This window comes from Culex pipiens, chromosome 3 (assembly GCF_016801865.2).
Source record: "Culex pipiens pallens isolate TS chromosome 3, TS_CPP_V2, whole genome shotgun sequence".
In the NCBI taxonomy this organism is placed as follows: Eukaryota; Metazoa; Arthropoda; class Insecta; order Diptera; family Culicidae; genus Culex; species Culex pipiens.
This window is the reverse complement of record NC_068939.1, coordinates 178,728,625-178,756,099: the sequence shown is the minus strand read 5'-3', so window position 1 is coordinate 178,756,099 and position 27,475 is coordinate 178,728,625. Positions and strand designations below refer to the sequence as shown.

At 38.7% G+C, this 27,475-nt stretch overlaps 3 protein-coding genes across 7 annotated transcripts in view; 1 reads left to right on the top strand and 2 right to left on the bottom strand.

Annotated features, from left to right (window-relative positions):
- Positions 1-11,005, bottom strand: part of LOC120432353 (F-box/WD repeat-containing protein 11) — a 55,469-nt gene extending 44,464 nt beyond the window's left edge. Inside the window, exons 1-2 of one of the 5 annotated variants that reach the window (XM_039597541.2) lie at positions 10,972-11,005; positions 9,776-10,481 (exon numbers count right to left, since the gene is read on the bottom strand). In XM_039597541.2, coding sequence (XP_039453475.1) covers positions 9,776-9,841 — 66 coding nt within the window. In that variant the 5' untranslated portion in view covers positions 9,842-10,481; positions 10,972-11,005. The other 4 variants (XM_039597539.2, XM_039597540.2, XM_039597542.2 and 1 more) reach the window with 4 other exon arrangements.
- Positions 11,006-17,011: 6,006 nt separating this feature from the next.
- On the bottom strand, positions 17,012-17,609 carry LOC120432377 (coiled-coil domain-containing protein 115-like). The gene has a single exon (XM_039597571.2). The coding sequence runs from the start codon at positions 17,547-17,549 to the stop codon at positions 17,079-17,081; it is 471 nt and encodes a 156-aa protein (XP_039453505.1). The 5' UTR covers positions 17,550-17,609; the 3' UTR covers positions 17,012-17,078.
- Positions 17,610-17,690: 81 nt separating this feature from the next.
- Positions 17,691-19,991, top strand: LOC120432376 (signal recognition particle subunit SRP72). The gene is made up of 3 exons (XM_039597570.2): positions 17,691-17,909; positions 17,970-19,716; positions 19,781-19,991. The coding sequence occupies exons 1-3, from the start codon at positions 17,801-17,803 to the stop codon at positions 19,908-19,910; spliced, it is 1,986 nt and encodes a 661-aa protein (XP_039453504.1). The 5' UTR covers positions 17,691-17,800; the 3' UTR covers positions 19,911-19,991.
- Positions 19,992-27,475: the final 7,484 nt, after the last annotated feature.

Here is a 27,475-nt window from a genome sequence, read left to right as displayed (position 1 = left end):
TGTGCAGGTACGGTGGTACTTTCATAATTTTGTTACCCTCTTAACCAAATTGTGTACGTCTGAATATCTAGCGATAACTAGCCTAATTCCTTTTTTTCATATAACGATTTAATTCTAACATTTCTTTTTCTAAATTTGAGGTAAGGAACCAGTCCAGCCTTACACTTTCACATGCAAACCCCATCAAACTACCAATTGCCCAGCACACTTCCGTTGCTCCAAAGACCGCGAATTGCACAATCTCGGACACCACGAACATCAAACCCAGCCCAGCGTGCAAGCAAAGGGGTATAACTACTTGCCAAGAGCGAAAGTTTTTTGGTTTTGTTTTTGTTTTGTTTGCGGTCAGGAAAGCAAAAGTGAAACCTCTCTCTCTGTCTCGTTTACTTCTAATTTGAATTGGACTGTGGGGTCTTATCCGCCATCGTTATTGGCGAGTGCGCTATTTCTTTTTTCTATTTGGTTTTGTTTATGTGCACCTCCGGTAGTTATTGTTGCTAACTGCCATTAAGTTACCACAATGTTGTATATCGGAGGAAAGTGTTCCGGTTTTACGCTCTTTCGGTTAATGGTTGGCTCTTTTTGGGTTTCACCAACATCCGGGGCACACGTGCGATAAATTGAGGTCATCCTTGTTGATCGTAGAACAATAGTATGAATTTTGGAATTTGTAGCTCATTTATATGGAAGTTACGCTTTTGCCAAAATTATTCAAATTGTTCGACAAACTGTTGATTCAGCCTAAAAATCTCCGCAAACTGAATTAACATTCGATTACAGCACACACGTCCCAACCTAATAGCAATTCAAATCACTCTCATTTGCTGGTGCTACTACAAGTGAGGAAGACCTGGTCTACCAAAATTTGCCAGTGCGCGATGTTACAACACTCTCCGCATAAATTTACTCCTTTTTATGAACACGCACTGGTGTAACTCTCTTTGGGTGTAATTTAAGCAGCAGATAATCACATCAGTTGGGTCATACGTTGATTTATTACAATGATGCAAGCCAGTTTTGCAATCGTGAAAATTCTTGAAAAAAGCTCTTTTTTGGTCGGACTACTGTTACGAAATCGAACTCCCCAAAAAATACGCAGATGTCGCCCGTTTTGGAACATTCATCAAAAACGATTATCGTCGTCGTCGTCGTCGCTGAGATTCGATAATTTAATTGCTGAGGATTCTGCTTTGGGCTATCATTATAAGCTCCGCACAACGCAACTCACTTTCGTTTTTGTTACTTTGCTGCATGACTGATGTCTCCTCGTTGGTTGTTGGTCGGCCAGATATGGAAACGATTTTTGCTTCATTTTTGGGGTGTGTCTGGCACGGCACGTAACATCACGATGGTCTTCTGGGTGTTAATTGGTGAACGGTTTATGGCTGGAAATCGATTTGTCAGTCGCGATTGCTACCGGTTTGTTCCGGATAAGTTGTACTTTTTGAAATCTTAACTTTCTAGGGGAATTGTATGATAGATATTTCTGAACCGATACCCTATTTTGGACCTATTTTTATTAATCGGATAGTTCAGGCTTTTAAAGTCCGAATTTACTGAATCCAACCAACACAAAGTGTAAGCAGGATCGTTTTGTAGCTTACCTCTTCCAAAAATGTAAACATTTTTGATTATTTTCGCTTTTCATTTTCCTAGCACATAGATTAGGTCCAAAAATTCCAGCCTCGTTGCTTATCAGATTTGGCTCGCGACACCTTGAAGATTTTTTCTGTTTTGCACTGACACCAAGCAATTTCGTCCGGTTTCCGAGCAATGTAACTGTTGTTTATTTAATTCTTTTATGTTTTTCGTCACTAAACCATTGAAATAACTATTCTATTATCGAAAAAAACTCAATTCAAAATATTTTTTCAAATCAGTCGCGTTGGATCAGTTTTTCGAGCTACTTTGCCGTGGGTTCAAGGCTATCACCAACACATGTTGCCAGTTTTGTTTTTCATTTTATTTCGTATTTCATTGGAATTAATTGAAAATTTTTAATTTAATATTTTGGATTGCATTTTTTCACTGTAATTTTTTGTAAGAAATCTAAGCTTTAAAAAGCAAATGATTAACAGAAACAATGAAAATAGGTTTTTTAAACGATAAAAATGCAAAATTGATGATAGAGATTTAGATGATTGTTAGGACCGATTGCAAAGTATCCCAAAATATATGTTGATTTATTTTTGTCTTAACATCATTATCACCAATTTAGCTGCATACATTTTAACATTTTGCTTCAAAAAATGCAAACTGGCTACCCTGTTGGAATTGAAGTGGACACGATTGAAAAACCTAAAGGGCATTAAATCGTCAGCTGTCACCGTGACAGGAGCTGTCAACATTGCTTATGAGTGGTTTTTGAAAAAGTCGTATGAATTTAATTTTAAAAATCTTGGATTAGTTTTAAAAAGATCCTAAGCGCTAGTTGTGAACAAATCAATTTTTCGATCAGTTCTCGATCAATTTACGAATTATAAATAAAAAATGCTTTGAATTGTCATCTGCACGTCTTTTAAATGCTTTTTACTGGAAAACAAAAAAAAAAAATTGGTTTGATTCAGAGAAAAAAAAATCAAATAAGTGTCGGAGATCGTGATGGCTGTTACGACGTATTGCAAACTAATCAGAGAAATATACATATGAGAATTATATTGTAAGTTTTAACTGATTTTTGCATATCTATCTATACATATATTTTTTTTAAATACAGGTATAACGTATTTTTTCACAATTTGCAGCGTTGGCTTATAATAAATTACACTTTTGGGTTTTACCGCGTCAATCATGTTAGAAACACAATTTAATCATGAATTTGATCAACATATTTCGATGATTGTTCATTGTATCTTGTTCTGAGGTGTTTTTATTGCGACTAATAACGGGTTGTGCTTGAACAATTAGGTCGCAAGAATACGCAAATTGTAAATAGAACAGAGACCTGCTAAAGATACGTGAGTTTCCATTCAATATAATTAAAACGCGTTTTTAAATTCAAATCCATTGTTTTATCATAATTATTTAATTTCTGAAATAAATATTTTCGAAATTATAATCGTGGATAGGCCCTTTGGTTTATCAAACCGAGTTTTTGTAAGTGTTGTCGCCGCACGCCGCAATTCGAGTTGTCAAAATTTCAACCAATCAGAGTGTGGGTCCAAAATAGGTTCAGCGATGTCTCCAAAATACATAAGTCCAAAAAGCATCCAAAAAATGTTTTACTTGAAATGCTTATTACAATGAAAATGGTTGAATTATTTTCAATTTTCAATAGTACATTTTGTTAAGCATAAAGGCACAAAACAATCCAGAAACGAGCCAAATTAGTTAGACCGTTCCTAAGAACAATGCGAATTATGTTGATGCTTTGCATAGTAGGTCCAAAATAGGGCCATATACCCTAGTTATAGGACATACTAGTACAAAGCTGTACTCCTTAAACTACTATTTCTGTCGACACAATTCCCATGGACAATTTCCACAACAAATGGCTACAACCGCTGTTCATTGTTAACATCGTCAATAAAACTGCTAAATTGCCGTGACTCGAACGACTTTTGTTATTGAGTAAGACTTGAAGCGTTGCTTCCTAGAGAGACTTGTAACTACAACTTGAGCATCAAATAAAAGGGTGGCCGGACCATGAACACGTGTTATGTTAGGTGAAAGCGCCACATTTTATTCCCTCACCAGAAGAGGATTAGTCCGGACTAGAAGTCGTGTTACATTGTTTATGAAAAAACGAAGTTGACTTTATAGCTGTCGGCCACCATTGCTAGTACCAACCACTAGTGTCTTTCTTTTATCTACAAGGACTTCGCCGCCCTGGGCTCCTAAGTGTATGAAAGTATGGCACGGAGCGACGGCGCCGAATACCCATATTTACACAAATAATTTTTAGAGCGCCCGCCGCGGGATTCGAACCGGCGACCTCTGGATTGTGAGTCCAGTGCGCGGTCCGATCTATCCACACGGGCGGGATTGTTTATGGCACTGTTAAAATTCCCGAAGCATTGGAAGTTGGTATTGAAATATCACCTTCCTTCTTCAAGTATTTTTAAACCTGTCACTCTTAACCCCCACATTTACGTTAAACCTATCCTATTTATACACCCGCTGGAGCCACGGACTCGCTCGCGAATCGCTTAAGCTGTCGTAATCTAATTTGAAGAAAGTGTTGCTGGCCAGCTTGCCTGCCCGCACGTTGAACGGACCGTGGAGAATCGTTGTCGTCGTCGTCGCAGCCAGAACTGGGCCACTTGCGAGTATATCTCTCAAGTCCAGGCCGCGTACATTTTACGTAAGGGAACAAGATTTTATCGATCAACCAAATTGGCGCGCTCAGCAGCGTTCAGCGATTTAATCGACTGTGCCCACCAAATGACCATCATCATCTCGGCACGACTTCATCCGAGTTGGGAAACTTGAGGTTTTTTTTCGCACTCTACTCCAAACCCAGGGCGGGACCGACTTACCCTTTCTTCATCTTCTCCCGCAATTTGGCGGACTTAGATCGGGGTCACGTGATTGGCACTTTAGTCTCGCTTCATGAGCCCGGGCTTGAAGCTGAAGCTGAATCTATCGATTGTCTGGAAGTCCAGTCGTGCCGAGAAGGGATCGCCGCGATGGAGTCGTCACATACGCAAGGAAGGGGGAGAAAGTTGCGCCCGGCTGTCGGATTAATATTAAAAGCTGATTAACGAGGTCCCGGTGGGGCTTCAGCTGGTGATGCATGGCACTTTTGCTTCTAGGAATTATCATACGCGAGCTGGGAGCGTTGATAAGTGTGTTTATAGCTGGAAGTACCATCGTTTCAACAACCAGTTCTGTTTCATATAGAAAAATAGACAAAAATCGTGATTTTGAACTGTTTAACTCTGAAGCAACTCAAAGTTTAGGTAACACTATTTATACTGAAAATTACTTGCATTTAGTAAAATATACTTGAACGGTTTACAAAAGTAACGTCAGATTAGACCAATGCAAATTTTATTTATTTTTTCCTAAGGAAGATGCTTGCTCACTTTCGGACAAGCTATGTTGATCTCAGTTAAAACTCCTTTCTAGAAGCAAAAATTAAACTTCAGGCCTGATCTGCCAATACACGGTTCCTGATGGATGATATTACAGTGGTGCCGAACCGTTTATTAAGAATTTGTTAGAAAGAGTTGGCATACACCGCCTCGTAAGCAGTAGATCGGGGATCAAAACCCGGCTCGGACCAACACAACTGATGATCGTTTCCGATTCTGGATTCGATTGCTTAGTGAAGGAAAGGTAGCTGGACCTTATCACGACACCTTAGGCAGAGAGATACTCTTTGCCTTAGGGAAGGCAACCTAAGGAATGTTAATACTAACCTGAACATGTTAACATCAAAATTAGGTTAAGAAATAGATTTCCACAGAATCCGCTTTGTAAATGCGACCACAATGCTCTCCATTAGTCATTTAAAAAAATTACTTACATCAGAAAGGTTTCACGATTATCATGATATTTTGGTCATCATTTTCATCAAAATATCTTGGATCTCCGGCCTCAAATCAACGTATGAATAACACTTAAGTGCTCATAACTTTTGATAGGGTTGTCAGAACTTCAATCTTTAGGACTCATTAGAAAAGTTTTTTGTTAAATACCTTCCTAAAAATGTATAATATGTCGGGGTTTTCTTACAAAAACCACGATTTTTACAATTTTCCGAACTAAGGCCCAAATTATTGTCAAGCATAACTTTTGAAGTACTTAACTAAACGTACTAGTGGAGAATAAATCAAAACGGACCAAATGAGACCTAAACGGTCCAAATCGGTTCAGAGATAATCGGTCCCAAGATATTCGAGTGTTTTTTTTTTGTTTTTTGATAAGCAGAATTTGATTCTGAGTCGATACATATAAGTGAACAACACAATTGCGTACAAAAATAATACAAATTCACAAGGAAATAACCTACGAGAAAAGAAGTTGAGAGTTTTGTTAAACAAAAGATTCTTAAAATTGTCTCTCCAAGACGGAATCGAAGAAAAAAAAACTGAAAAAATTTGGTAGTTCCGTAGTAACAGTTCAATAGGGCGAATCTGCTTTTGTAAACAAGCAGTCTATCCCTTTCGCTCAAGTGACAGTTCACGTCAAGTAAGAGGGGGATAGACTGCTTGTTTACAAACGCAGATTCGCCCTATTTAACTGTTACTACGGAGTTAAGAATAAGGATGTTACTAAATTATCCTCTTGGCTTTACTTTTTTGTGTGGGTGAATTGAATATAAAGGAGGTATTAGACTATGGCAAACAAACATGCGCTTTTCTGTGTTTGACAGTTTGCCAAACTCGCAAACAAAGCCAAATGCAGGGCAGCGTTCTTTTATTACAGGGGTGCTCAAAGTTTTTGAATGGCGGGCCAAATTTGAAGCTCACATGAGCTTGCGGGCCATATGAGAAAAACTTGTTTTTTTTTATTTCAATCTATAAAGCTAAAAAAAAAAAACAAAATATTAGAAAACAAAAAAAAATGTACAAAAAAGCCTCCAATCAATTGGTTAAATTTTATTAAAATCAGAAAATCCAAAAAAATACCAGCATAAATATTATTCATCTGCTTTTCATTGCAACTTTCGTGCCTCAACTATCGTGATTTCACAAATATAATGAATGTTTTAAAGTTGTATTTAAATCGATTTGTTATATATGTTTTTTTATAATTTTTTTAGAAGGAGTGAAACAAACTTTGTAAAAGCGTGTTATTATTTTTTTAAATTATGTGCAATCTTAATTATAAATAGCTGCTTGAGGATTTTTCAAAATTTATTTCTCCAATTTTAATAACATTTCAATAAATATTTGATGAAAATATTTTTTTTAACACAATATTTGTTTCATATAATCGGGATCAAAGTATGGCTTTTCGATACTTTGATAGTTTTATGTTAACAAAATCTAAAAAGGTTCACAAGGCATAAACTTAACCTTAATTTCCAGGAATTATTTAATTACTTAAAGATGCGTTAAAGGCAGAGTCTCGGCCCGAAACTTCAAACACGAACAAAAGCAGCGAACCGAAGATTGGCAATGACGTTTTGGAATTTTGACAGTTTGGAACGCATGAATTACCCCATTATCGGTTTCCCGCATGGGTGATGTGGAAATTGTTGCACATGACTGAAGTTGGGAATTTTGCAACTTATTTTAACTTATGCTAAATTTTAAAATTTAAACACGAATCTACAGCGAATCGATGTGAAACTAAAGATACACTAAAGGCACAATGATTTGATGTGCAATCTTGATCAGAATCGCGATAAAAGCGGTTTAAATTGAAAAATAATAATACAACAAATTCTGGTCTAGAATTTAACGAAATTTTGTCTGTTTTGTAAGACTTAATGTTATTGCACAATGGTTATAGAATGTTTTACAAAAAAGTAAAATTTTCGGTTCGTCCACAAATAATCTCATGTTTGTAAACAAACGACGCCATATTGCCAATGTTGTTCGGTAGCTAATATCAGGCCATCGCCGGGGCCCTGGTTAAAGGGCCATTTTGCTTGAATTACATGATCATGCAAAATGGGTCCGCGGGCCACAAAAAATCTTTTCTTGCGTTACGTAATAAAAGAACGCTCACCAGGCTGACGTTTCTGTAAATAAATAAAGGAAAACAAACAAAGCAGGCAAACTTTGAAAAAGTTAGATTATTTGCGAGTTTGTTTGTCATAGTCTGGGTGATGAATAAAGAATGCGTAACGTGATTTTCGAATGATCCCACTTTGTGTACATCTACAATGTAGGAGGATGTTCAAGCACAAGCATGACTTTTTGCTTACTGGTAAATAAGCTGTTTTATTTTGTCTAGTTTTTGAAATTTTTTGCTGAAAATTGTCGTGTTTCGATCGGTTAGAAGAGATTTTTCTTTTCTACGGGTGACGAAGATCTGCGGCGAGAGTGTAATTCTGCGATGTCGCAAATAAATTCCCTGGCTGATTTTGGAATCCTGCATCTCTTCCTGATCCAGCGAAAAAAACATCACTAATTCTAGCGAAGCTGATCCAACAAATAGAAAGGATTTTCACTAAACCAGGTTTTCAAACGGAATCAAACAATAGAGACAGCTTCTGGATGGATACAACCGCATCGACTCCATAAACAACTTCCATTCATAATTTAAAAAAATACGATCTCGCCTTCAACTTTCTCAAGGTCTCTTGACTTCAACCCCAGGTTCTCAAAAGCCACAAATTTTTCATTCTTGCAAAAAAAAAAAAACAATTTTTAATGATCGATCACACTTTTGGCGAACAGTAAATTGGTACCACTTTGACAGTTCGAAATTGAGGCCGTTTTGCGAACCACTATTCTGCACCCAGGTCATAGTCTAACACCTCCTTTATATTCAACTCAACCACAACAAAAATTGAAGTAATTACCTTGCGATACTAGTTCTCTCTGAATGCAATTTCGTAGAATCATTCCTTAACTAAATGAAAGTTCTCTACGATTTAATGATTAATGATAAATGAATTGTTTTTCCATACAAGTCTTCATTCATACAGTGTTGGGCATACAAAATGGGTATGTAAATGTAAGAAATTCAGAAACTTGAGTAGAGATTTTCTGATCCATTTGGTGTCTTCGGCAAAATTTTGGGTATACGGAAAAAGTTGATTTTTTTTATATTTGGTCTAAGCTATGAAATCAGGAAAATTTCTATATGTAGTTTTTTTAAGTAAAGCTTAATTTTATAATTTTTGCAAAAGTTTAATTTTTAACATTTGAAACTGGACCAATAGTTTCCGAGATATCGTCAGTTGAGGCAGTATCTCAGAAACTAATTGCCCCATTTTATTTTCAAAGTTCCAAAATAGATTTATCTTAACAAAGGTACATCTTATAAAAAAAATTGATATCAAATAAGAAGATTTTGCTTTAAACGTCTTTTTTTTTTAAATCATGTCTCCTAAACCAGAATTTACTCCATCACGCACAATGGCTCAGAAGATGTCTTTTTCAGTCCCCTAAAACAAACCGAAAAAATTCGTAAATAAAAAAAATACGTACATATTTTAGGAATTTAACTTTAAGTAAAAAAAAAACAAAATAAATTATTTTTTTTTTCGTCTGCCTATTTTTTTCGAAAAGTCCTAATTATAACCTACAACTTTGCCGAAGACACCAAATCGATTAGAAAATAGAGAATTTAATACATTTACATACCCATTTTGTATGACAAGCCCCAAAATTGTGAGACTTGTATGGAAAAACTAGTGATGCAAAATGACTACTCCTGGCATAGGGAATGCATGGACAAAGTACAAATAAAGTCGATTTGCGAAATCGTAGAGAACCACTCAAACATGAAATAGTTGAAGAACTAGTGGAGAATTTTCAAGGCAAACCATTTCATCAATCGGATTTCAACACTTTCATGCATTTCTGTAATTCTATATTAAAAGATCATCATAGAAACGCATGAATAAAAAGTCGCACCAATTTCCCCCCAACACAACACAACCCAGTACGTGTGACACTCGATCGCTCGCGCGTTCCTATATATTTTCCTATCCTAGAAGTTGGAACCAGTTTTCCCCCCAACGCGATAGTCTTAAAATGTAGGCCTCCCACAAAGCTGCAGCAGAACCGGATTCTATGCGTCTTTTTTTATTATTTTGAGCCCATCCCTTTGCTGCGCCCTAGCTCAAGCCTCTTCTTCGCTGTCTTCTCTACAGTGCAACATAATCGCCTTCCCCCCTCTGACCCGACCTCCCCATCCACCCGCATACCTGTGGGCTGCTGCTGTTGTTGGTCGTCGATTCGTCCATAATTTTATCGGTCTCCATTTTCATCATCTCGGCGCTGCTGCTGAGGCTGCTGCCGTCGTCGATGTCTATGTTGATTCCGCTGCTGGCTCCTAATCCGAATCCCCGAACAACCCTTCTGCTACTCTTCGCACAAACTCGAACTCGAAACAAAATGGTTTCGAGGTCGTCGCGGTTTCAACGCCGATTCGGAGCACGGCGGGGCACTTTGCGGCGAGTCAACAACACACGGGACGGGATAGGCTCTGAAGAACCGTTTTCACGCGTAGCACAAACTTCTGGGGTGGAAACTTTCCGAGGCCTCTGTTCCGTGGGCACTTTCGGACGTCGAACGACGTCGATGCCTGCCTCTCCAGTGGACGACGGCCTGCACCAATACAGCCGCAGTTGCGCACCGTTTTTTCCCAGCTTTTCTTTGCTTCCTTTCGCGGTTCACACGCACACACGCCCCCCAAGACACTGACTCTGGCCACTCTGAAGACTCCTCTTCGATTAAAATTTCATTTCCCGTACGACGACGGATGATGGCTGCTTACATAAAACTTCCGTGAAACCGTCAATATTTCGCCCACTTCTTCGTCGCGATCCCCCCACGGGAAACCGTCACAGCCCACGGTTCCGTTTCACGGATTAACAGAATAGGTTCCAGCAAAATAAAGGCTTCAAAAACCTGCAGAAATGTAGAAAACAAAAAAAACTGCGCTCACAGAATGACACCAAATAAATTTTTGACAGCTTGCGTCGATGACAAAACCGATTTAGCGTGTAAACGAGCTCGCGCGGATTGCACAACTACCAACACACACATTCAACTCAACTCAACGCAACGCAACGCAACGCAACACACACACACACACACTCCCTCTTTCTCTCTCGCCTGCTTCGTCGCGGCGTCTTCTTCTTGCGCGCTCCCTCTTGGGCCACGAAAATTCCTCGATTTTTCCCGCAGTGTGGAAAAATGCGTGCGAAATTCACTCCAATCAGGCACGCATTTTCACGCACGGTTATCACAAAAAACACACGCTCGAACGTCGTGCGGGTGGAGAACGCGAATTTAGCACTGAAGAAAATGCAATTCAATGGCAGCAGCAGCAAGCACACACAAGGCAAGGAAGGAGTGATCGTCGCGAGCGAACGAGCCGTCGAAAAACTGTACGAACCGTTCTCCACGAATGACGTCAACGTACTGAGCGAAATCGAGAGAATCGCTGCGAATCAAGCAGGAGGGAAAAGAGAGAAAGGGTAACTGTCAAACCGGTCTAGCAAACGTCGCGTGATTGTTTTCGTTGATTTCGAAAATTTCGAAGCGAGGGGAATCGGACGGATGAGAAAGGCATAAACATAAGCCCTATAAAAAAAATTATGTACAACGGTGAAAAACACGATTAAAACCTAGATTAAAACCCATTTCTGATGACTTTTTTCATTTCAATGCAATAATTTGACTCGTCCCCTTGGAACGAGCTGTCTCCTAGGAGCTTTTCTGTCAAGAAGGACCGCGAGGTTAATGAAGCTTAGATTGCTGATATTAATGATTCCAGTGATAGAGCTTATTTTTCTGAATAAAATGACTCTTGAGGCGACCGCAAAGGATTAAAAATGGTTTTTTAATTCAATTTTGAAAAATTTACTTCATGGCCCTTTTGACAGAAAAGGTCCTGCTTGACAGTTCGTTCCAAGGGGACCATAGTTGATCCATCGAAAAAATTTGTCTTGTCAATATTTTTTGCGTTAAAATGAAAAAGTGATCAGAAATGGTTCTTAATCTTGTTTTTTACCGTTGTACATAAAAAAACACAGGGGTTTAGTGCCCAACTTTTCAAAATTGATTTAAAATCCATTTTAAACTCTTTGTGGTCGTACAAAGGGTCATTGTACTCGAAAAAATAAGCTCTATCGCTGGAATCAATAATATCAGCAATCAGCTTCATTTAAGGACCCAATTGCTTTATAATGCCGAATCTCAAACACAGACAATTAAATAAAAGGAAGGATTTTGTTGTTTGCTCTAAGTAATCAGGGAGCTTTCTTGTATAACGTAATGCAAACAGATTTTTTGACCCCCTCCACGCCCCCCGTTTGTTTTATGACGAACAACTTTGTCGAAGATTACAAAACAATCCGAGTTGACCCTGATGACTATTAGGGATTTAAAGAAGACGTTTTTGCATTAACAGATTTTGTCACCAACTTTTAAGGTCTTTGACCGAATTTTTACTGTCACCCTAATGTGTAATCAACTTAAAACTATTTAATATACATTTCCTTGCGTTGATAATCACTTTAAGCATAAATGAAAATATTTTGATTTATTAAAAATTCTAAAATTTCAAAATTCTAAAACTCAGCCAGTCTGAAGAAAGCGTCATGAAAAAACATATGATTAGAATACGCTGATACGCTCCATGTTTTTTTTTGTCTCTTAAATTTTTAAATTCGGATAATCTGTAATTATAACTTCTAAAACTATAAAATTCAAAAATTCGAAAACTATAAAAAATTATTCTAAAATTATAAAATTCTGAAAATCTAAAACTCAAAAAAATACTTCTAAAATTCTTAAAATCCTAGGATTTTAAATTTTAGTTTTTTTTAACCCACCGGAGGTCGCGTACGTTAAGGTTAATTCCGAAATTTTAAAATTAATAACACATAAAATTGTAACATTCAGAAGTTCTAAAAATTTAAATCCAAATATTCCAAAATTCTAAACTTCTAGAATTATTAAATTCAAAAAAAAAATCAAAATACTTAAATACTTAAATTCTAAAATTCCAAAATTCTAAAATTCTGAAATTCTAAAATCCGAAAATTCTAAAATTCAGAAATCCCAAGTAGCACACTTTGTTCGCCAAAAGATTTTCGAACTTGTTGTTGAACTCATTTACTATGTTTTCCCAACGTCCCTGAGAACTCTTGAACGCTGGAAAAAGCGCACGTTTTTCTGTTGTTGCACATCTCTTAACCCGTTAGAAATGAGCGTGGTTTAATTAAGTTTTACGAGCGCACGTCATACTTGCATAGAGAACGTTTGTTGAACATGTCATAAGAACTCTTGACTATAAGATTCTGAACCGGGTTGGATAACGTTGTTAGAACCGTTTAGCAACATTCTGGCTTTAAGATTCAGGAGGGAGTTAGGCAAACGTTTTTATAACCGTTCAAGAACATATCGTGGCAGACAAGAATGTTTAACAGGCTTTTCATAAAATATGTTCAAGGTGTTCGCTCAAAAGTTATTTTTTCTTCATTTAATCCTTTATTTGTGAGAAATGTCGCTTTACGATATTTAATTACCAGTTTTTTTTTGTAATTTATTAGTTTGGACAGGGATACGCCATTTATGAATGATGGATAATAAAAAAATATCAACCATAAAAAATCATTCAATTTCTTAATTATTCCTTTGGGATTTTTTTTTTCAATTATAATTGAGTGCTAACATCGCTTGCAACTACTACTACTCTACTACTGCTGCTGGTTCCCGGTGCTGCATTTTCAGTTTTCCTTTTTGATGAAGAATGCTCAGGGCAAGTATCGAAAACTCAAGATCACTCCAAATGACAAGTCCGTGCGCGCGTCTGCTTTTTTCCACGAGGGGTTATGTTGGATGAGCAGGCCTAAACGTCAATAAGAAGGCTGCGGTCATCTAGATTTTACCAAGTTCACTAACAGTTTGCCAAAACTTCTTTCGAACATAAGCTGCTTCTATTTTTAGAACTATCCTTGCTTGTTTCGTCAACATGTCCGTGCTCGGTGTTTAGAACACGAACGCGAACTTCACATAAACAACTAGTTTACAGGAAATCCCAGCCGAAGAAAAACGTCAAATCTACTATGTTATCACGTTTAGCAAACTGAAATGAAACATCATGTCTGCAAATGTCATTTTGCTTTTCGAGTTCTACAAGCATGTTGCATTGAGGTCAGAATAAACTTCAAAATGAACTGTTTGTAATCCGTTGCTAGATTTGGCATTTGTGTTACACAGCCATGTTGAACAATGGTTTTTTGGTCAAAATGTGAACAATTCGACGGTAACATTTCAAAAGGCATCATGTACATTTTGACACTTTCTGGGTTATTGCATATTCTGAAAGTACTCCTAATAAGCTACCTCTCCACCAAAAATGAGCAAAAGTTACTTCAGTAAAGTCCGTATAATCATGATTTTAAATAAAGTAACATAAACAAAATCTCTGCCATCAGCAGTCCCTGTTTATATAGCCCTGTCAACCTGTCAAACAAAAGACTACATGAACCTCGTGACGAAAAAAAAAGCAACATGAACAAAGCGCCATGTACATTCGGCGAAGAAAAACGAATCATAACAAAGCGTCCCCTTCAATGACAGCAGGGTGATATAGACGTTGGTGATTTCAAAAGAAATTATGTTTGTTTTTCTCAAATAAAATTACGGAGCTGATGTTTTATTGAATATGGATGATCAAGTATCAATAAAAGTAACGTTTTTCATCGTTTGTTATCATTAGAACATCTTATTTTGCTTTTATATTAAAATGGGAATTAAAAATGGATGCTCAACATTCAAATGCGTTTTTCTCAAAACGCATGGTTTGTACATGATGCTTTTTGAAATGTTGGCGTCGAATTGACCAAATTTGTTGACACTTGTTCAATAATTAACGAATAAAAACACTTATGCAGCAATTGTTGAACAACAAAATAAAGAGCGATGTTTTTCTTGTTACTTGGGATTCTAAAATCCAAAAATTCTAAATTTTAAAAATTCTAAGCTTTAAAAATTCTAAACTTCTAAAATTCTAAACTTCTAAAATTTTAAAATTCTTTAATTGGGTACTAAAGCCCTATGTCAATTTTTATGTACAACGGTAAAAAACACGATAAAAAACCATTTCTGATCACTTTTTTTTTAATTTTAATGCAAATTTTTTTTTGACAAGACAACATTTTTCCGATGGATAAACTATGGTCCCCTTGGAACGAGCTGTCAAGTAGGAGCTTTTCTGTCAAGAAGGTCCGCGAGGTTAATTTTCCAAAATTGATTTAAAAATCCATTTTAAACTCTTTGTGCTCGTACAAAGGGTCATTGTACTCAGAAAAATAAGCTTTATCGCTGTAAACAATAATATCAGCAATCTAAGCTTCATTTTAGGACCCAATTCTCAAATTCAAAAATTCTAAATTTCCAAAAATCTAAATTGAAAAAAAAATTGTAAAATTCTAAAATTCCAAAATACTCTAATTCTAAGATCCCTAAAATCCTAAAAACCTATAAAATTCAGAAGTTCTAAAATTCTAACATTTTTAAATTCTGAAACTCCAAAATTTTAAAATTCCTAATCATCAAAATCCTAAAAAAATAATTTCTAAAATTCAAAAATTCTTAAATTTTTAAATCCCAAAATACTAAAATTCTTTGATTCAAAAATTCTAAAACTTTAAAATTGGATAATCTTGACAATACAAAAAAAAATCTAAAATTATGTTATATTATGAAAATTTAAAATCAAAGATTCAAACCTTAGATAATTCATAGTCAATAATTTTTGAATGTAAAGCTTCAGGACATAAAAAAAAAAATCAAATATTAAATAATTATTCAAATATAAAAAAAAGAATGCGCAACTTTTCTTTACACAACTGTTGAAAGCTATGTAACCAACTGTTACAATTTCCTCAGGTTTTCTTCTTTTTAATGTGTAAATGTTATTTGTACCAGTATTTTCTATGGTCATTTGTGTTACATGTTAGTAGGGTTTAGCTTTTGAAAGCAATATACATCAATTTAATAAATAAATAAATAAAATAAATAAATAAATAAATAAATAAATAAATAAATATTGTTAAAAGTAGATTAGTAGGGTAGAGTCATGCAGGAGATTACTAATTGTTAACACACTGAACAACACAACGGGGTTACACACAGTGGGTACAACTTGTCTTCGAGAACAACAACAATACCGTTAAGGGTTACAGCACAGAACGCATCTGCAACATCTCTCGCCCCGCTTGGTGATGAGAAGGAGAAGTGGAAAGGGTATGGGGGTGGCACCTAAAGCCAAAAGGAGGGTTCGAGGACATGTTGAAGACCGCCACCGGTCACTTAGTCCCAGGCGTTCTTGTGCCCAATACCAAAAAGTTAAAGTGGAGTTTAAAGTCCAGTGTGAGAAGTGGATCCAGAACCTGTGTGTTAGATCCAGGTCAATCAGGTGAGACCATCGTCGGGGTGGTATCTTACGCTAACTTAACCTACTGACTAGAAATGGTTAGTACGGCTGGACTAATTCCCTGATTTCCTCCCAGGACCTTGTAAAAGACGTACAATTTGTACGCGAGTGGTTGGTATCCGTGCCTTTGGAACCGCCATTTTGAGTTCCGACCGACGCGGTCGATCGAAACGGGCACACGAGTCGGCCCAGCCGGTGTGAATGCCGTGAAGCTTTCCGGTTGCGTCTTACCGTAAAAGACCTACCGCGCTCTGGCCTGCGGGCCATCATCGTTAAGGAGCGATCTCTCGGGCAAGAACTGCCCTAATTCCCAAGGAGAGACCCCTCTCCCTGCTGTCACTCCGGCCTTGCCTGGACAGTGGGGATCGCGCCAATGAGGGAGGACGCCTGAATAACCCCAACATCAACTCCACGCCACCCCGAAACCCCAATCCGACAATCCGGACCCTGTCGGTCCACCCAAGCTCGCACACCGGAAGTGCGAGGCCACGTGTGCGGCCACTGTGTCGGCGAAGCCGGCCAGGATCTCGAGTTCCAGGCCGTTGTAGCAGTGGCGAGCGCTCGCCAAAACCTCCCATCCGCAGCAGAAGAAAAAGTCGCCCAGCAGCAGCAGCAGAAATCGTACCGGTACGTTACTCAATAAACCCCACACACACACACACACACTTAACACGTAGTTTTAATAAAGATCCCCCCCCCCCTTAGTTGTTTAGTTTTCCTTCAATAAAATCTTGGTTTTCTTACATAAATTAAAATAGTTTTTCTTGTCTGGTTAGAACAGTGACACAATTTCTCATAGCCCAAAAGTTCTGGTACGATTTGTCGTTGTCGTTGTTGCGCCATCACCCCGAGCCTAGTAGTACGCCGACCCTTGGGATTTTCCCGGAGTCTTGGCCTCCAAACTGAGAAGCTGGACAACCCCATAAGTGTCCAGTCTCCCGTATAGCTGTTTTTGTAGTGACTTAAAACAAAGTAGTTATAGCTACAAAGCGTGAAAATTATAATACTTAATTTTATTAATTTTTTTTGTTAAACTAATTTCTACAGCATCACTTTTACAACTCCGATTTCATTTTATTCAACTTTTCATAACTCAACAGCGCATTCTTCAGCTGAATCTGAACATTCGCACACTCGACCACGTAATCCAGCGACTGGACAAACTTTTTCCGTGCACTCTGCAGGCTGGCCGGAACTAAAATCCCAAACCACCGGATCGGATCGATCCGACCCTCCTCCTTGTCCACCAGGTTCCGCTCCAAGTCCAGCTGCGGATTATCCAGGTCGTCCTTTCCCTCTGCGACGGTGTTCAGCGCCGAAAAGGGTTTGTAATCCTCGGTGGGGAGTTGCACGGCCGATACCGCGGTAGCACCTTTCGTGAACCGAGTGTGAGCCAAATCCAGCTGGCCGTCGTTGGCGATGGCCTCGATGGTGGTTTTCAGCTTGACCTCCTGCTCCATTAGATCGAGGGAGTGCAGCAGGAGCTTGTCCATAAGCTGGCAGATTTCGTCACGGGATTCCGGCATTTTAGTTTATGATGAAACTTTCGTTCGACTTTGAAAATAATAAACTCAGAAAAAGTCATGTGATTTTGACATTTCTCGATGTCAAAACAAGCGAGTTCGAAAAAAATAGTTTTATATCTTTTGCGCCAAACCCCTGCCAGCTTGTCACCCCCCAATCTGTCAACATTTGGAAAACGAAAGTCGTCGTGGAACTCTTTGGTGCTGCACGCGAATGGTTTTGAAGTGAATTTTCCGAGGAAAATCGGCGCACCATGTCCAAGAACGAGAACCGGGAGGCCACCATCCGGCAGCTGTACACGGAGCTGAACAAGCAGGGCTCCAATGGCGAGTACGAGAAGGCCCTCAAGTCGGCCAACAAGAGTAAGTGTCCATGAGCTACCGTCGAATGGTGTGGGTTTGAAATAAGGATTTTTTTTGCAGTTTTGGCGCTGGACCAGAACGAGACGAAGGCACTGCAGTGCAAGTTGGTCTGCCTGATTCAGCTATCGAAGTTTGAGGAGGTGCTCAAGTTTCTGGACCGCACCCAACCGGCGTACGATTGTACCTTTGAGAGGGCTTACTGCCAGTACAGGTTGAACCAGCCGGAGGCCGCGTACAAAACCATTCAGGAAAGTGGCGTGAAGCCGTTGCCGCCGAATCTGAAGGAGCTGATGGCGCAGATCTTGTATCGGTTGGAAAAGTTCGAGGAATGTTTCGATCTGTACCGGGACATTATCAAGAACACGCACGACGATTACGACGATGAGCGGACGACCAACATGAGCGCCGTGGCGGCCAATTTGTGTGTTGAAGGATCGAAGAAGGAGCTGCCCAAGCTGCGGGAGGACACGTACGAGTTGACCTACAACGCCGCTTGTGCCCTGGCCGGGAAGCAGCAATTTCCGGAGGCGGAGAAGAAGCTGCGCACCAGTGAGAAGCTGTGTCGCGAGTTCCTGGAAGAGGACGGTGCGACGGAAGAGGACATCATGGACGAGGTGGCGATCATCAAGGTCCAGCTGGCGTACTGCCTGCAGATGCAGGGCAAGTCCAAGGAAGCTTCGGCGATCTACACCGATGCGTTGAAGCACAAGACGAACGATCAAGCGTTGACGGCGGTGGCCAGCAACAATCTGGTGGTGATCAACAAGGACCAGAACATGTTCGATTCGAAGAAGAAGATGAAGCAAGCCACTTCCGAGCAGGCGGAACATAAGCTGACCTCCAAGCAGAAGAAGCTGATTGCGTTCAACAACTGTCTGCTGGCGTTGTTCACCAACCAAGCGGATTGTCAGCTGTTGGCCAGTCGTCTGGGCAATTCCTACCAGGACTTGGAGTTCCAGTCGTTGTTGATCCGCGTCAGCCAGATGGCCAAGGACAAGAAGTTCAAGGACGCCGTCGAGTTGCTGCAGAACTACTGCAAAAAGCAACCGAAGCAAGAACTCGAGGTCAAGTTCGCAATCATCCAACTCCAACTGATTGCCGGAAACCGCAAGGCGGCCGTCGAAATCCTCGAAAGCCTCGGCGAAGCAAAATACCGCCCAGGTGTTGTTTCCGCTTTGGTCACTCTCTACCTCGGTCTCGACAACAAAAACGCTGCCTCAAACATTCTGAAAACCGCCGTCGAATGGTACAAAAAGAACAAGGCCACCGCCGGCGGAGATCTTACCGACATGTGGCGCCAAGCGGCCAGCTTCCATCTCCGCGGTGGCGAAGCCGAAACCGCTGCCAAGAGCCTGGAAGAACTGCTCCGCTCCAATCCCACCGACATGAAGATCCTCGCCCAACTCGTCATCGCCTACGCCCAGTTCAACCCTAAGAAAGCCCAAGAAGCGAGCAAAAAACTTCCCGCCCTCGAAACCCTCGCCACCAGCGCCGAAATCGACGCCCTCGAGGCCACCAACTGGATGATGATCGCCAAGGCCGTCAAGAAGAAGATGCCCTCGTCGGCCGGCGGAAAAACCGACCAATCGCCAGGAACGCCCGGAAGCGAAATGACCAAGCAGAAGAAGAAGACGGTCCGCAAGCGCAAGGGAAAGCTGCCGAAAAATTACGACGCCAGTGCCGTGCCCGATCCGGAGCGCTGGCTGCCACGCTACGAGCGCACCGGCTACCGCAAGAAGCGCGACCGCCGCGTCAAGGAGGTGATGAAGGGCAGCCAGGGCGTGTCGTCCGGACAGGCCGATCAATAGTGAGTCTAGCCAAAAAAGGTTTTGAGCATTAAAAGTAATTAATCAAATTCTTTTTTTTTCCAGCGACATGAGCAAGTCCTACAATCAGACCAAGGAGAGCCCGGCTACGCCGGCGGCGAACCTGCCGACGGGACCGGCACCGCGCCAGCTGCCGCGTAAGAGCCAGCACAAGAAGAAGAAGGGTAAGCATTAAAGAGGTTTTGCGGATTGTGGTTGCATTTGCTGCGTCAAGGTATGGAACTTTCAACTTTAATAAAAATTGTATTGCATCTTATCGCGTTGGGCAAACTATTCCTTTTGATGACATCCCAGACTCATTCTTTGATATTTTTGTCTGGCCGGGGCAACCTTTTCGCATGTTTTAATTTTGCATGTGATCATGAAGTGTGTATATTGTATATATGTACTAGACTGGTTCGTCGTTTTATGTAAAATTTAACAAATGATCAAATCAAACCAGAACAAAGTTTTTTTGATGCCTTTTGGGCCTCAAAACAACTCCCCGTGATTTTGGAGCGATTGGTTGCGTCCACACTTTGCGCATTGCATTTCCATTTTGCATGGGAATGGAAAACCCTCTTTCTTAGATTTTTTTTTTAACATTTTTATTTTCCACAAAATTTTTCAAACCAACACGTTAAAATTCAGAAAATTCTTTAAAACTTTCCCGAAAAAAGTATTGTGCTATCTTGCTCCTGTCAATAGATATAGCGTGCTCAAAACTGGTCTAAAACGTGATTTCCGAGCAAAAAACACGTTTTAGACCGTTTGTTTAGATCAGTTTTGAGCCCGATATATCTATTGACAAGAGCAGATAGCACAATACTTTCTTGGAGAAAGTTTTCGAGAATTGGTCGAGTGTTGGTTTGAAAAATTCAGAGATTTCGAGATCCTTTCAACTGAGATTAATTCATAAGCCTTTGCAGGGAGGGTACATATTTCTAAGTTTAGATTTTGCTAGATGAGTGAATTTTTTTTGAGAAAAAACCATAGATGTAAAAAAGAGGGTTTTCCATATTAATTCCCAAACAAAACCAAATGCTCCCAAATTGTGGGGAGTTATTTAGAAGCCTGCCGTTCTACGCATAATTGTCCCTTGGGTCCCTATTCGCTCTATATGTCCCTAATTGCCCCAGTTAGCAGTTTATCACTCTTATTTGTGATCCTCTTGCTATACAATAGGTAAACACGACATAATGCTTCGTAAAACTATTGATTCCGTGTAAGAAAATACTTGGTGGGACAATTGTGTGTAGTTTAACGATGGGACAAACAGACTTGGTGTTGTTTTCAATGAGTTTCCGAACAAAGTACTAGATTTTATGTGTTTTTTTTTTAAAGTATACTTCAAACTGAAATGAAAAATGTTAAAAAGTCAGAATCGTCCAAAACTGACATGGGACAATTATGCGTAGAACGGCAGTAAAAGCAACCGAAAAAAAACATGTTCCGAAAAATCGCCATCCTAAATGTACAAGCATCTGATTCAATTTCGTTGATGATGTACATAGTTTTTTAAATTGATTTTTTTTTTCTAATCACGAAGAATTTGTTTCTGAAACGTGTAGCAGTACCATCAGTACAACCCTCTGCCGCAAGATCGGCAGACAGAAAAGATGAATTCGCCAATATTTTAGCGTGCCATAATTATGGTTGGCTTATCTTCTCGCGCTACGCCTCGACCTAATTATGTCATGGGTTGAGCGCCACCCCTTATGGGAGACTTTCAAAATACTTTGCCTTGACCTGTTATGAGATCCGCACAAGAAGGAAGAATCTTCAGATGCTAAAGTTTGCGACAAGAGCACTTTTTTGACTCGAACGGGAGGTCGATGCACTCCAGTTCGGCAGTCAGAGATTGCAAATTCTTAAGAGATGCTTCGGCTAAACTCGCGCAATTATTGCAATTGTAATGTTGCTCGAGTTCTAGAGAACCGAAGTTGTTCTAATTGCACCTCTACTGAGGGTTCTAGGACTTCGACTCGGTCACTTTTACCCTGATCGTGGAGGAAGCAGGAGTGGTCGAAGGACCGTTTTGGAATCGTTTGAGTTAGGTAGTTTAAAGTCGTGGAAGTGTCTCAGTGGCAGAGGTTAATTCTGCAATTTTATTTTAGATCTCGCGGCTAGTGGTAGAATTAGGAGTAGGGTAGTGGCGAACCAGATTGAAACCCTGAAACTCCAGGTAACGTAGTTAATTGAGGTTACCTAAGTGCGTTGGCTCATTTTTGGGGAATTGGTTGGGCGATCTTCTCGGCACAGGTGGCAACCGGCATCATCCGTAGCAGAGCGACCACGCCAACCGACAACCCAGCGCTTCTGGACTCCACCAAGGGGTCAAAGTTCCGGGGTGAACCCCCAAGCAGCTCGTCCGTCAACACACGAGCTGAGCGGCGTCCGTCAACACACGCCGCGGTCGAACCCTCGACCACCAACCGACCGAACCGGGACGGCCTCGTGGAGGCCTAGGTACACCAAGTTCCCGCGCGCATCCGCGCCGTCGTCGCAACCGACGCTATCATCGCAGCATCCTAGCTGCACACCCGTGCGCCCCCGCACACCGGAAGTGATGCTGAGCACCCGCCGATAGTGCCAACCCGTCTGCTGTTAGCCGCCGGCGGAACCATCTCGCCGTAGCCGAAGCTGTAAGCGCGCCACCACCTGATCGCCGGATCGCCAACCAACACACGTAAATCCATGGTCGTGTAAGTACAAACCCTTTTTCGACATGCGCATGATCGATCGTTGGCCAACACTCTTTCCGCCAACCCAGTGGGCAACATAAGCCACCCCCATGTTATGTTGCGTGATCGCAAGCCTCAGTGAATTATAGCGATCCCCGAATGAATTTCACCCCCCAAGCCAACGCACACTACTAGCCAGGCAGTGCACTGCCGTCAGGTAGAGAGACAGGAATTCTCTTGTGGTACCGAGGTACCGTGGTAGACTAGCATGCAGAAGATCTCCGGATCGAATCTCGTAGGGCCCGAAGTATTTTTTTGTAATGAATAAATTGTAGCTACTGAATTATGCGAACCTGAATATACGTTTTTGAGTTTCTGGAGTAATTTTGTGGTTTTTTCTAATGTTTTCTGAGGCATCTTTTCACGACTTTCGCGGTAGTTTTCTGATGTTTGGTTCCGCCATTCTGGCTTCTGAAGCGTTCTGGAGAAATTTGATTGGGAAGATTTTCTACCTGTGATGATAAGAACGGGGCAAGTACAATCTTTTGTTTTCTAGATCTGAAGTATTTTTTTTAGTTTGCGATCTTTTTCTTCCGTTTGTAGCGCCTCGGCTAACCGCCGAGTTCTCGGATGAGTCGGATCGTTCTCAATCACAAAATTTGGCATCAAGGATACACCCGCCCTGTGGCAGGGTCTCATAGCTGGGCAAAGCAGCACATGATGAATGGTCTCCCTTTGGGAGTGGCGCTTAAGCCATTCGTTTAATTACGCCAATGCGATCCGACCGACCGCCTCCGGTTACAAACGTCGTAAAAAATCGTCCTATAATTTTAAACCAAGCTCTGACAACTGACGATATTTCGATAATTATATCGGCGATAACGTCGATAATCTTTCTAAAGTTGACTTAATTCAACCATGTCATGTTAAATTTGTTGTGCTTTAGTTAAAGAATACAATTTCCGATGCAGTAACTTTCAAAGTATAAAAAAAATCAATTTCACAAAATACCGAATGTTTTGAAAATACTAAAATTTTCATAAATTTCAATATTGTTATCAACGAAGTGAAATTTGGCATGCTTTTTACTTTTATTAAAGTTTTTTTTGTCAAATTTTCTAATTATTACAAATTACCGTATTTTTCCGAAAATACTGTTTTTTCATAATTTGCAATACGCAGCAAAATCTTGTAGGTATTTATTTTCACCTTATATTTTTTTTGTAAAATACTTTCTTTTCCAAATACCATATTCTTTCGAGAATACTCAAATTTTCATTATTAGCAATGTGGGTTATCACAAGAAGTGAAATTTAATAATAATCACTGTATTACTTTTTTTTAGTAAAATACTCATTTTTCAAATAATTTGCAATATGGGCATCAAAAGAGGGAAATGTTGTTTGCATTTTCGCTCTATTGAATTTTTTTTTTGTAATATTCTAAAACTTTCATGAAATACCGTATTTTTTGCAAAAATACTCAAATTTTCATAATTCGCAATTGGGTATCAAGCGAAGCAAAATTTTAAAGCATTTCCAATGTATTCAAGTTGTTTTGTAAAATACTACTTTTTTTTACAAATAATGGGATGTTTTTTCGAAAACACTATTTTTAATCATCATCAATATGGGTATCAAACGAAGCGAAATTGTGCATGTATTTTTACTTAGTCAAAGCTTTTTTTTTAAATTCTAAAATTTTCACAAGAAAACACAAAAATACAGTTTTTATTAAAATTTGAATATTTTTGAGGCATACGGTTTTTTATGAAAATTTTAGTATTTTACAAACAAAACTCTAAAAAACTGATAATTCATACAAAATTTCACTTCGTTTGATTACCATATTGCAAATTATGAAAATTTGAGTGTTTCCGAAAAAAAAAACCGGTAATTTGTAAAAAATGTAGTGTTTTGCAAAACAACTTGAATATATTGAAAATGCTTTAAAATTTTGCTTCGTTTGATACCTATATTGAAAGTTAAATTGAATTGAATGTTATGAAAATTTGAGTATTAGAAACATTATACCTCCCCTACGAGATCGGCCTGAAAAAAAACCAGTGGGCAAAAAATATATATTTTCACAAAACTTGATTCATTCGAAATAGACGTGCAATCAGTTGAAAACTTTTTTAAAACGTAGGAAGATAATAATTTTTAATATGTTGATAATTTAATATTTTTTTTATGTTAGTTTGCAAGAGTTTCTAGCAGCCTTGCGACCTCAAGGACTTGTTTAAATTTCGCAATAAACGAAATTTTCATTGTTTTATAATGTAACACAAAAAAAAACAATTTCAAGCATTTTTGAATTTCATTGTTATTAAATTGATTTGATTGATTTGAACCCTTCAGGAACTGTGAAACAAATTACTTTTCTCTCATATTTGCCTAAAAACATATTATTTATACTTAAATTATTTAAACTTACAAGTAAGGTGCCTTTTTTTCAAGCCTCTTAACCGAAGTCCCAGGAGAAAAAAATCTTCAGGCATTCGAAACTTTTAACATCAAATACGAGTTCTGCGACCCCATTTTAGTCAAATTTAAATGGTTGATTGTCTATAAAATTGAAAAACGCATTTTTTTCAATATTTATCTTAACTATTTTGGCCGCCATCCTGGATTTAAAAATTCTAAATTACTTCAGAGTAGTTTATAGGTCAACAATAAAAAATGCAGGGCTGTGGAGTCGGAGTCGGAGTCGGAGCCGGAGTCGGTGGAGTCGGGTCTTTTTGGGGACCTGGAGTCGGAGTCGGAGTCGGAGTCGTCAAAACTCGAGCAGCTGGAGTCGGAGTCGGAGCCGGAGTCGGCTAAATTTTAAGAGCTGGAGTCGGAGTCGGAGTCGGAGCCGAATATTTCTGATAACCCGGAGTCGGAGTCGGAGCCGGAGTTATCTTAAATTCAACAAAAAATATGTTTTTTTATTATTCAGTATTTCCTATAGAACAGCTTAATTTACAAAACATCTTATATTTTTAATTGTTTTATCAGATCAGTTTTTGAAACTTTTTATTGTGATTGAAAAGCTCTAATTGTGTTATTACACTATAATCACTAAATGATAACCTCTTACCCAAGTATGTAGTATCATAATTTAAAAAAATATAAAAAATATTGGTTATGTAGTCAGACATATCTCATTGATTCTTGAATGCTTCCTTTTTCCTATTTTTATGTGCCTTTTCAATTCAAATTTGACCAAATTTCATCCAGTTATTTCTGAAAAAAAGTACACACACAGTCATCTTTTACCACGATAGCATATGTCTTGGAAGTTTTAGGTTAAATAATTTTTTAGGAAAAAATTACGAGGTTCATAAAAAGATTAAAAATAGTAATCACTGTTTTTGCAAATCGAAAAAAGTCACTGACAGTTTAACTTTTGTAACAAATAATCAACGATAATAACAATCTCTTACTTGGAACTCAACATGCGCATTTTGTTTATAACTAAGTACAAGAAAATCAAAGTGTTTTTTGATTTGATTTGATTTGATGTGATAACCAACAGGGCCACAAGGATGACCTATGTAGCGGTTGCCTAGAATTACAGTGGCTCAGACTTAAAGGGAGCATCTTCAAATTACTGCCGTGTGAAGGGCCAAAAGGGGGTGGTTGGACGCGAACAAGCAAAATCACTCACGGTGTCCTCAGGGGGAGAGAATCTCCTTCCGACAGTAACCTCCAATAACTCCGAAAAAAGTCTGACAAAGCTGAAAAACAGGGCTCGCACCCTGTTGGGGGCCTAAAAGGGCGCGGCAGACAGCTGGAAACTGACAGAGGTCAATAGATGTAGTAATTGGACAATCCTTAAGAATTGTACAATTACTAAACCATTTTCCCCTTGTGACGTAGTTCTGGTCTTCCACTATCCACATCCAGTCTCCGCCATTACAGCATACTGTCCACTGCCCTGATGCTCCCTCCCCAATCCCCGGCTTTGATTCTAACTACTGATGAAAAGGAAAATCATAGATGAGAAAAGTACAAGAAAATCAAAGTGTTGCATTTAAAATAATTGAAACTAACAAAAAATATCAAAACAAGTTGCAACAAATTTTAAAATAATCATTGATTGTTGATGTTAATTTTAGGTAAACTATTTTGATATCGTTGCAAATTATCGTTGAACAAATCTCAAGAATTCAGTACAAAAATGAACTAATAAAAAAATGTGTAGAACAAAATATAGGATTTTAATTTATTTTTTCAAATATTATAAAAAAAAAACAAAATCAAAATATTATCAACTGGTACGAATTTTCTCATACTGTTTGTCCCACGCCAATATGACGGAAGGTGATAATCATTGCATATCAATGTACCTTAAAAAAATGAAATATTTGTGACCTAGGAAATATTTTACTTGTGGATATTTGTTTTTTATTATATTTTAAGTTTTTTCATATATTTTGATGGAGGCGCAAGATCATTCATAATGCTTCGTTTTAGGTGAAGATTTAAGAAGTATCGTGCGCCTCCTTTTTAAAGCATAAAATTTTAAAATTAAAATAAATTAAAAATTTCCAGGGTAAAATATTTTCCTTGTCACAGATATTTGAAAAAGACATCTTAAGCGTCCTTTCCACGAAAAAAAAGTTTAGAACCATTGATTTGCAATAATAATCTCCTTCAGCCATGGCGTGATGTCCATGTACGTCTTAAAAAAAACAAAAAAAAAATGTTTCGTTTAAAATTGTCATTTAAAAACAAGGTGCCTATCACTGTGCTACTTACAAATGTCAGCCTGAATGTGAGCAAATTTAATTTTAATGTTCAATAGATCATTAAGGCCAGATTTCTATTAGTTATTCATTTAAAAAATAACAATTTAATATTTAAATTTATTAGCTTTGAAAAAAAATATTTTCAAATTTGAGGTTAAGTAAATAAATCCAAATTTACTTACAAAACTGTTCTTCTCAAAATGCCTCTAAAACTGAAGATATTTTTTGATTTCTGTTTCCATAACGTATAAAACTTGTAACCTAGAAACTTTTTTTCCGTTTATTTTCTTTACTTTACTTTTACTTAACTTATTTTTCTTGAGAAAAACATGACGCTTAGAG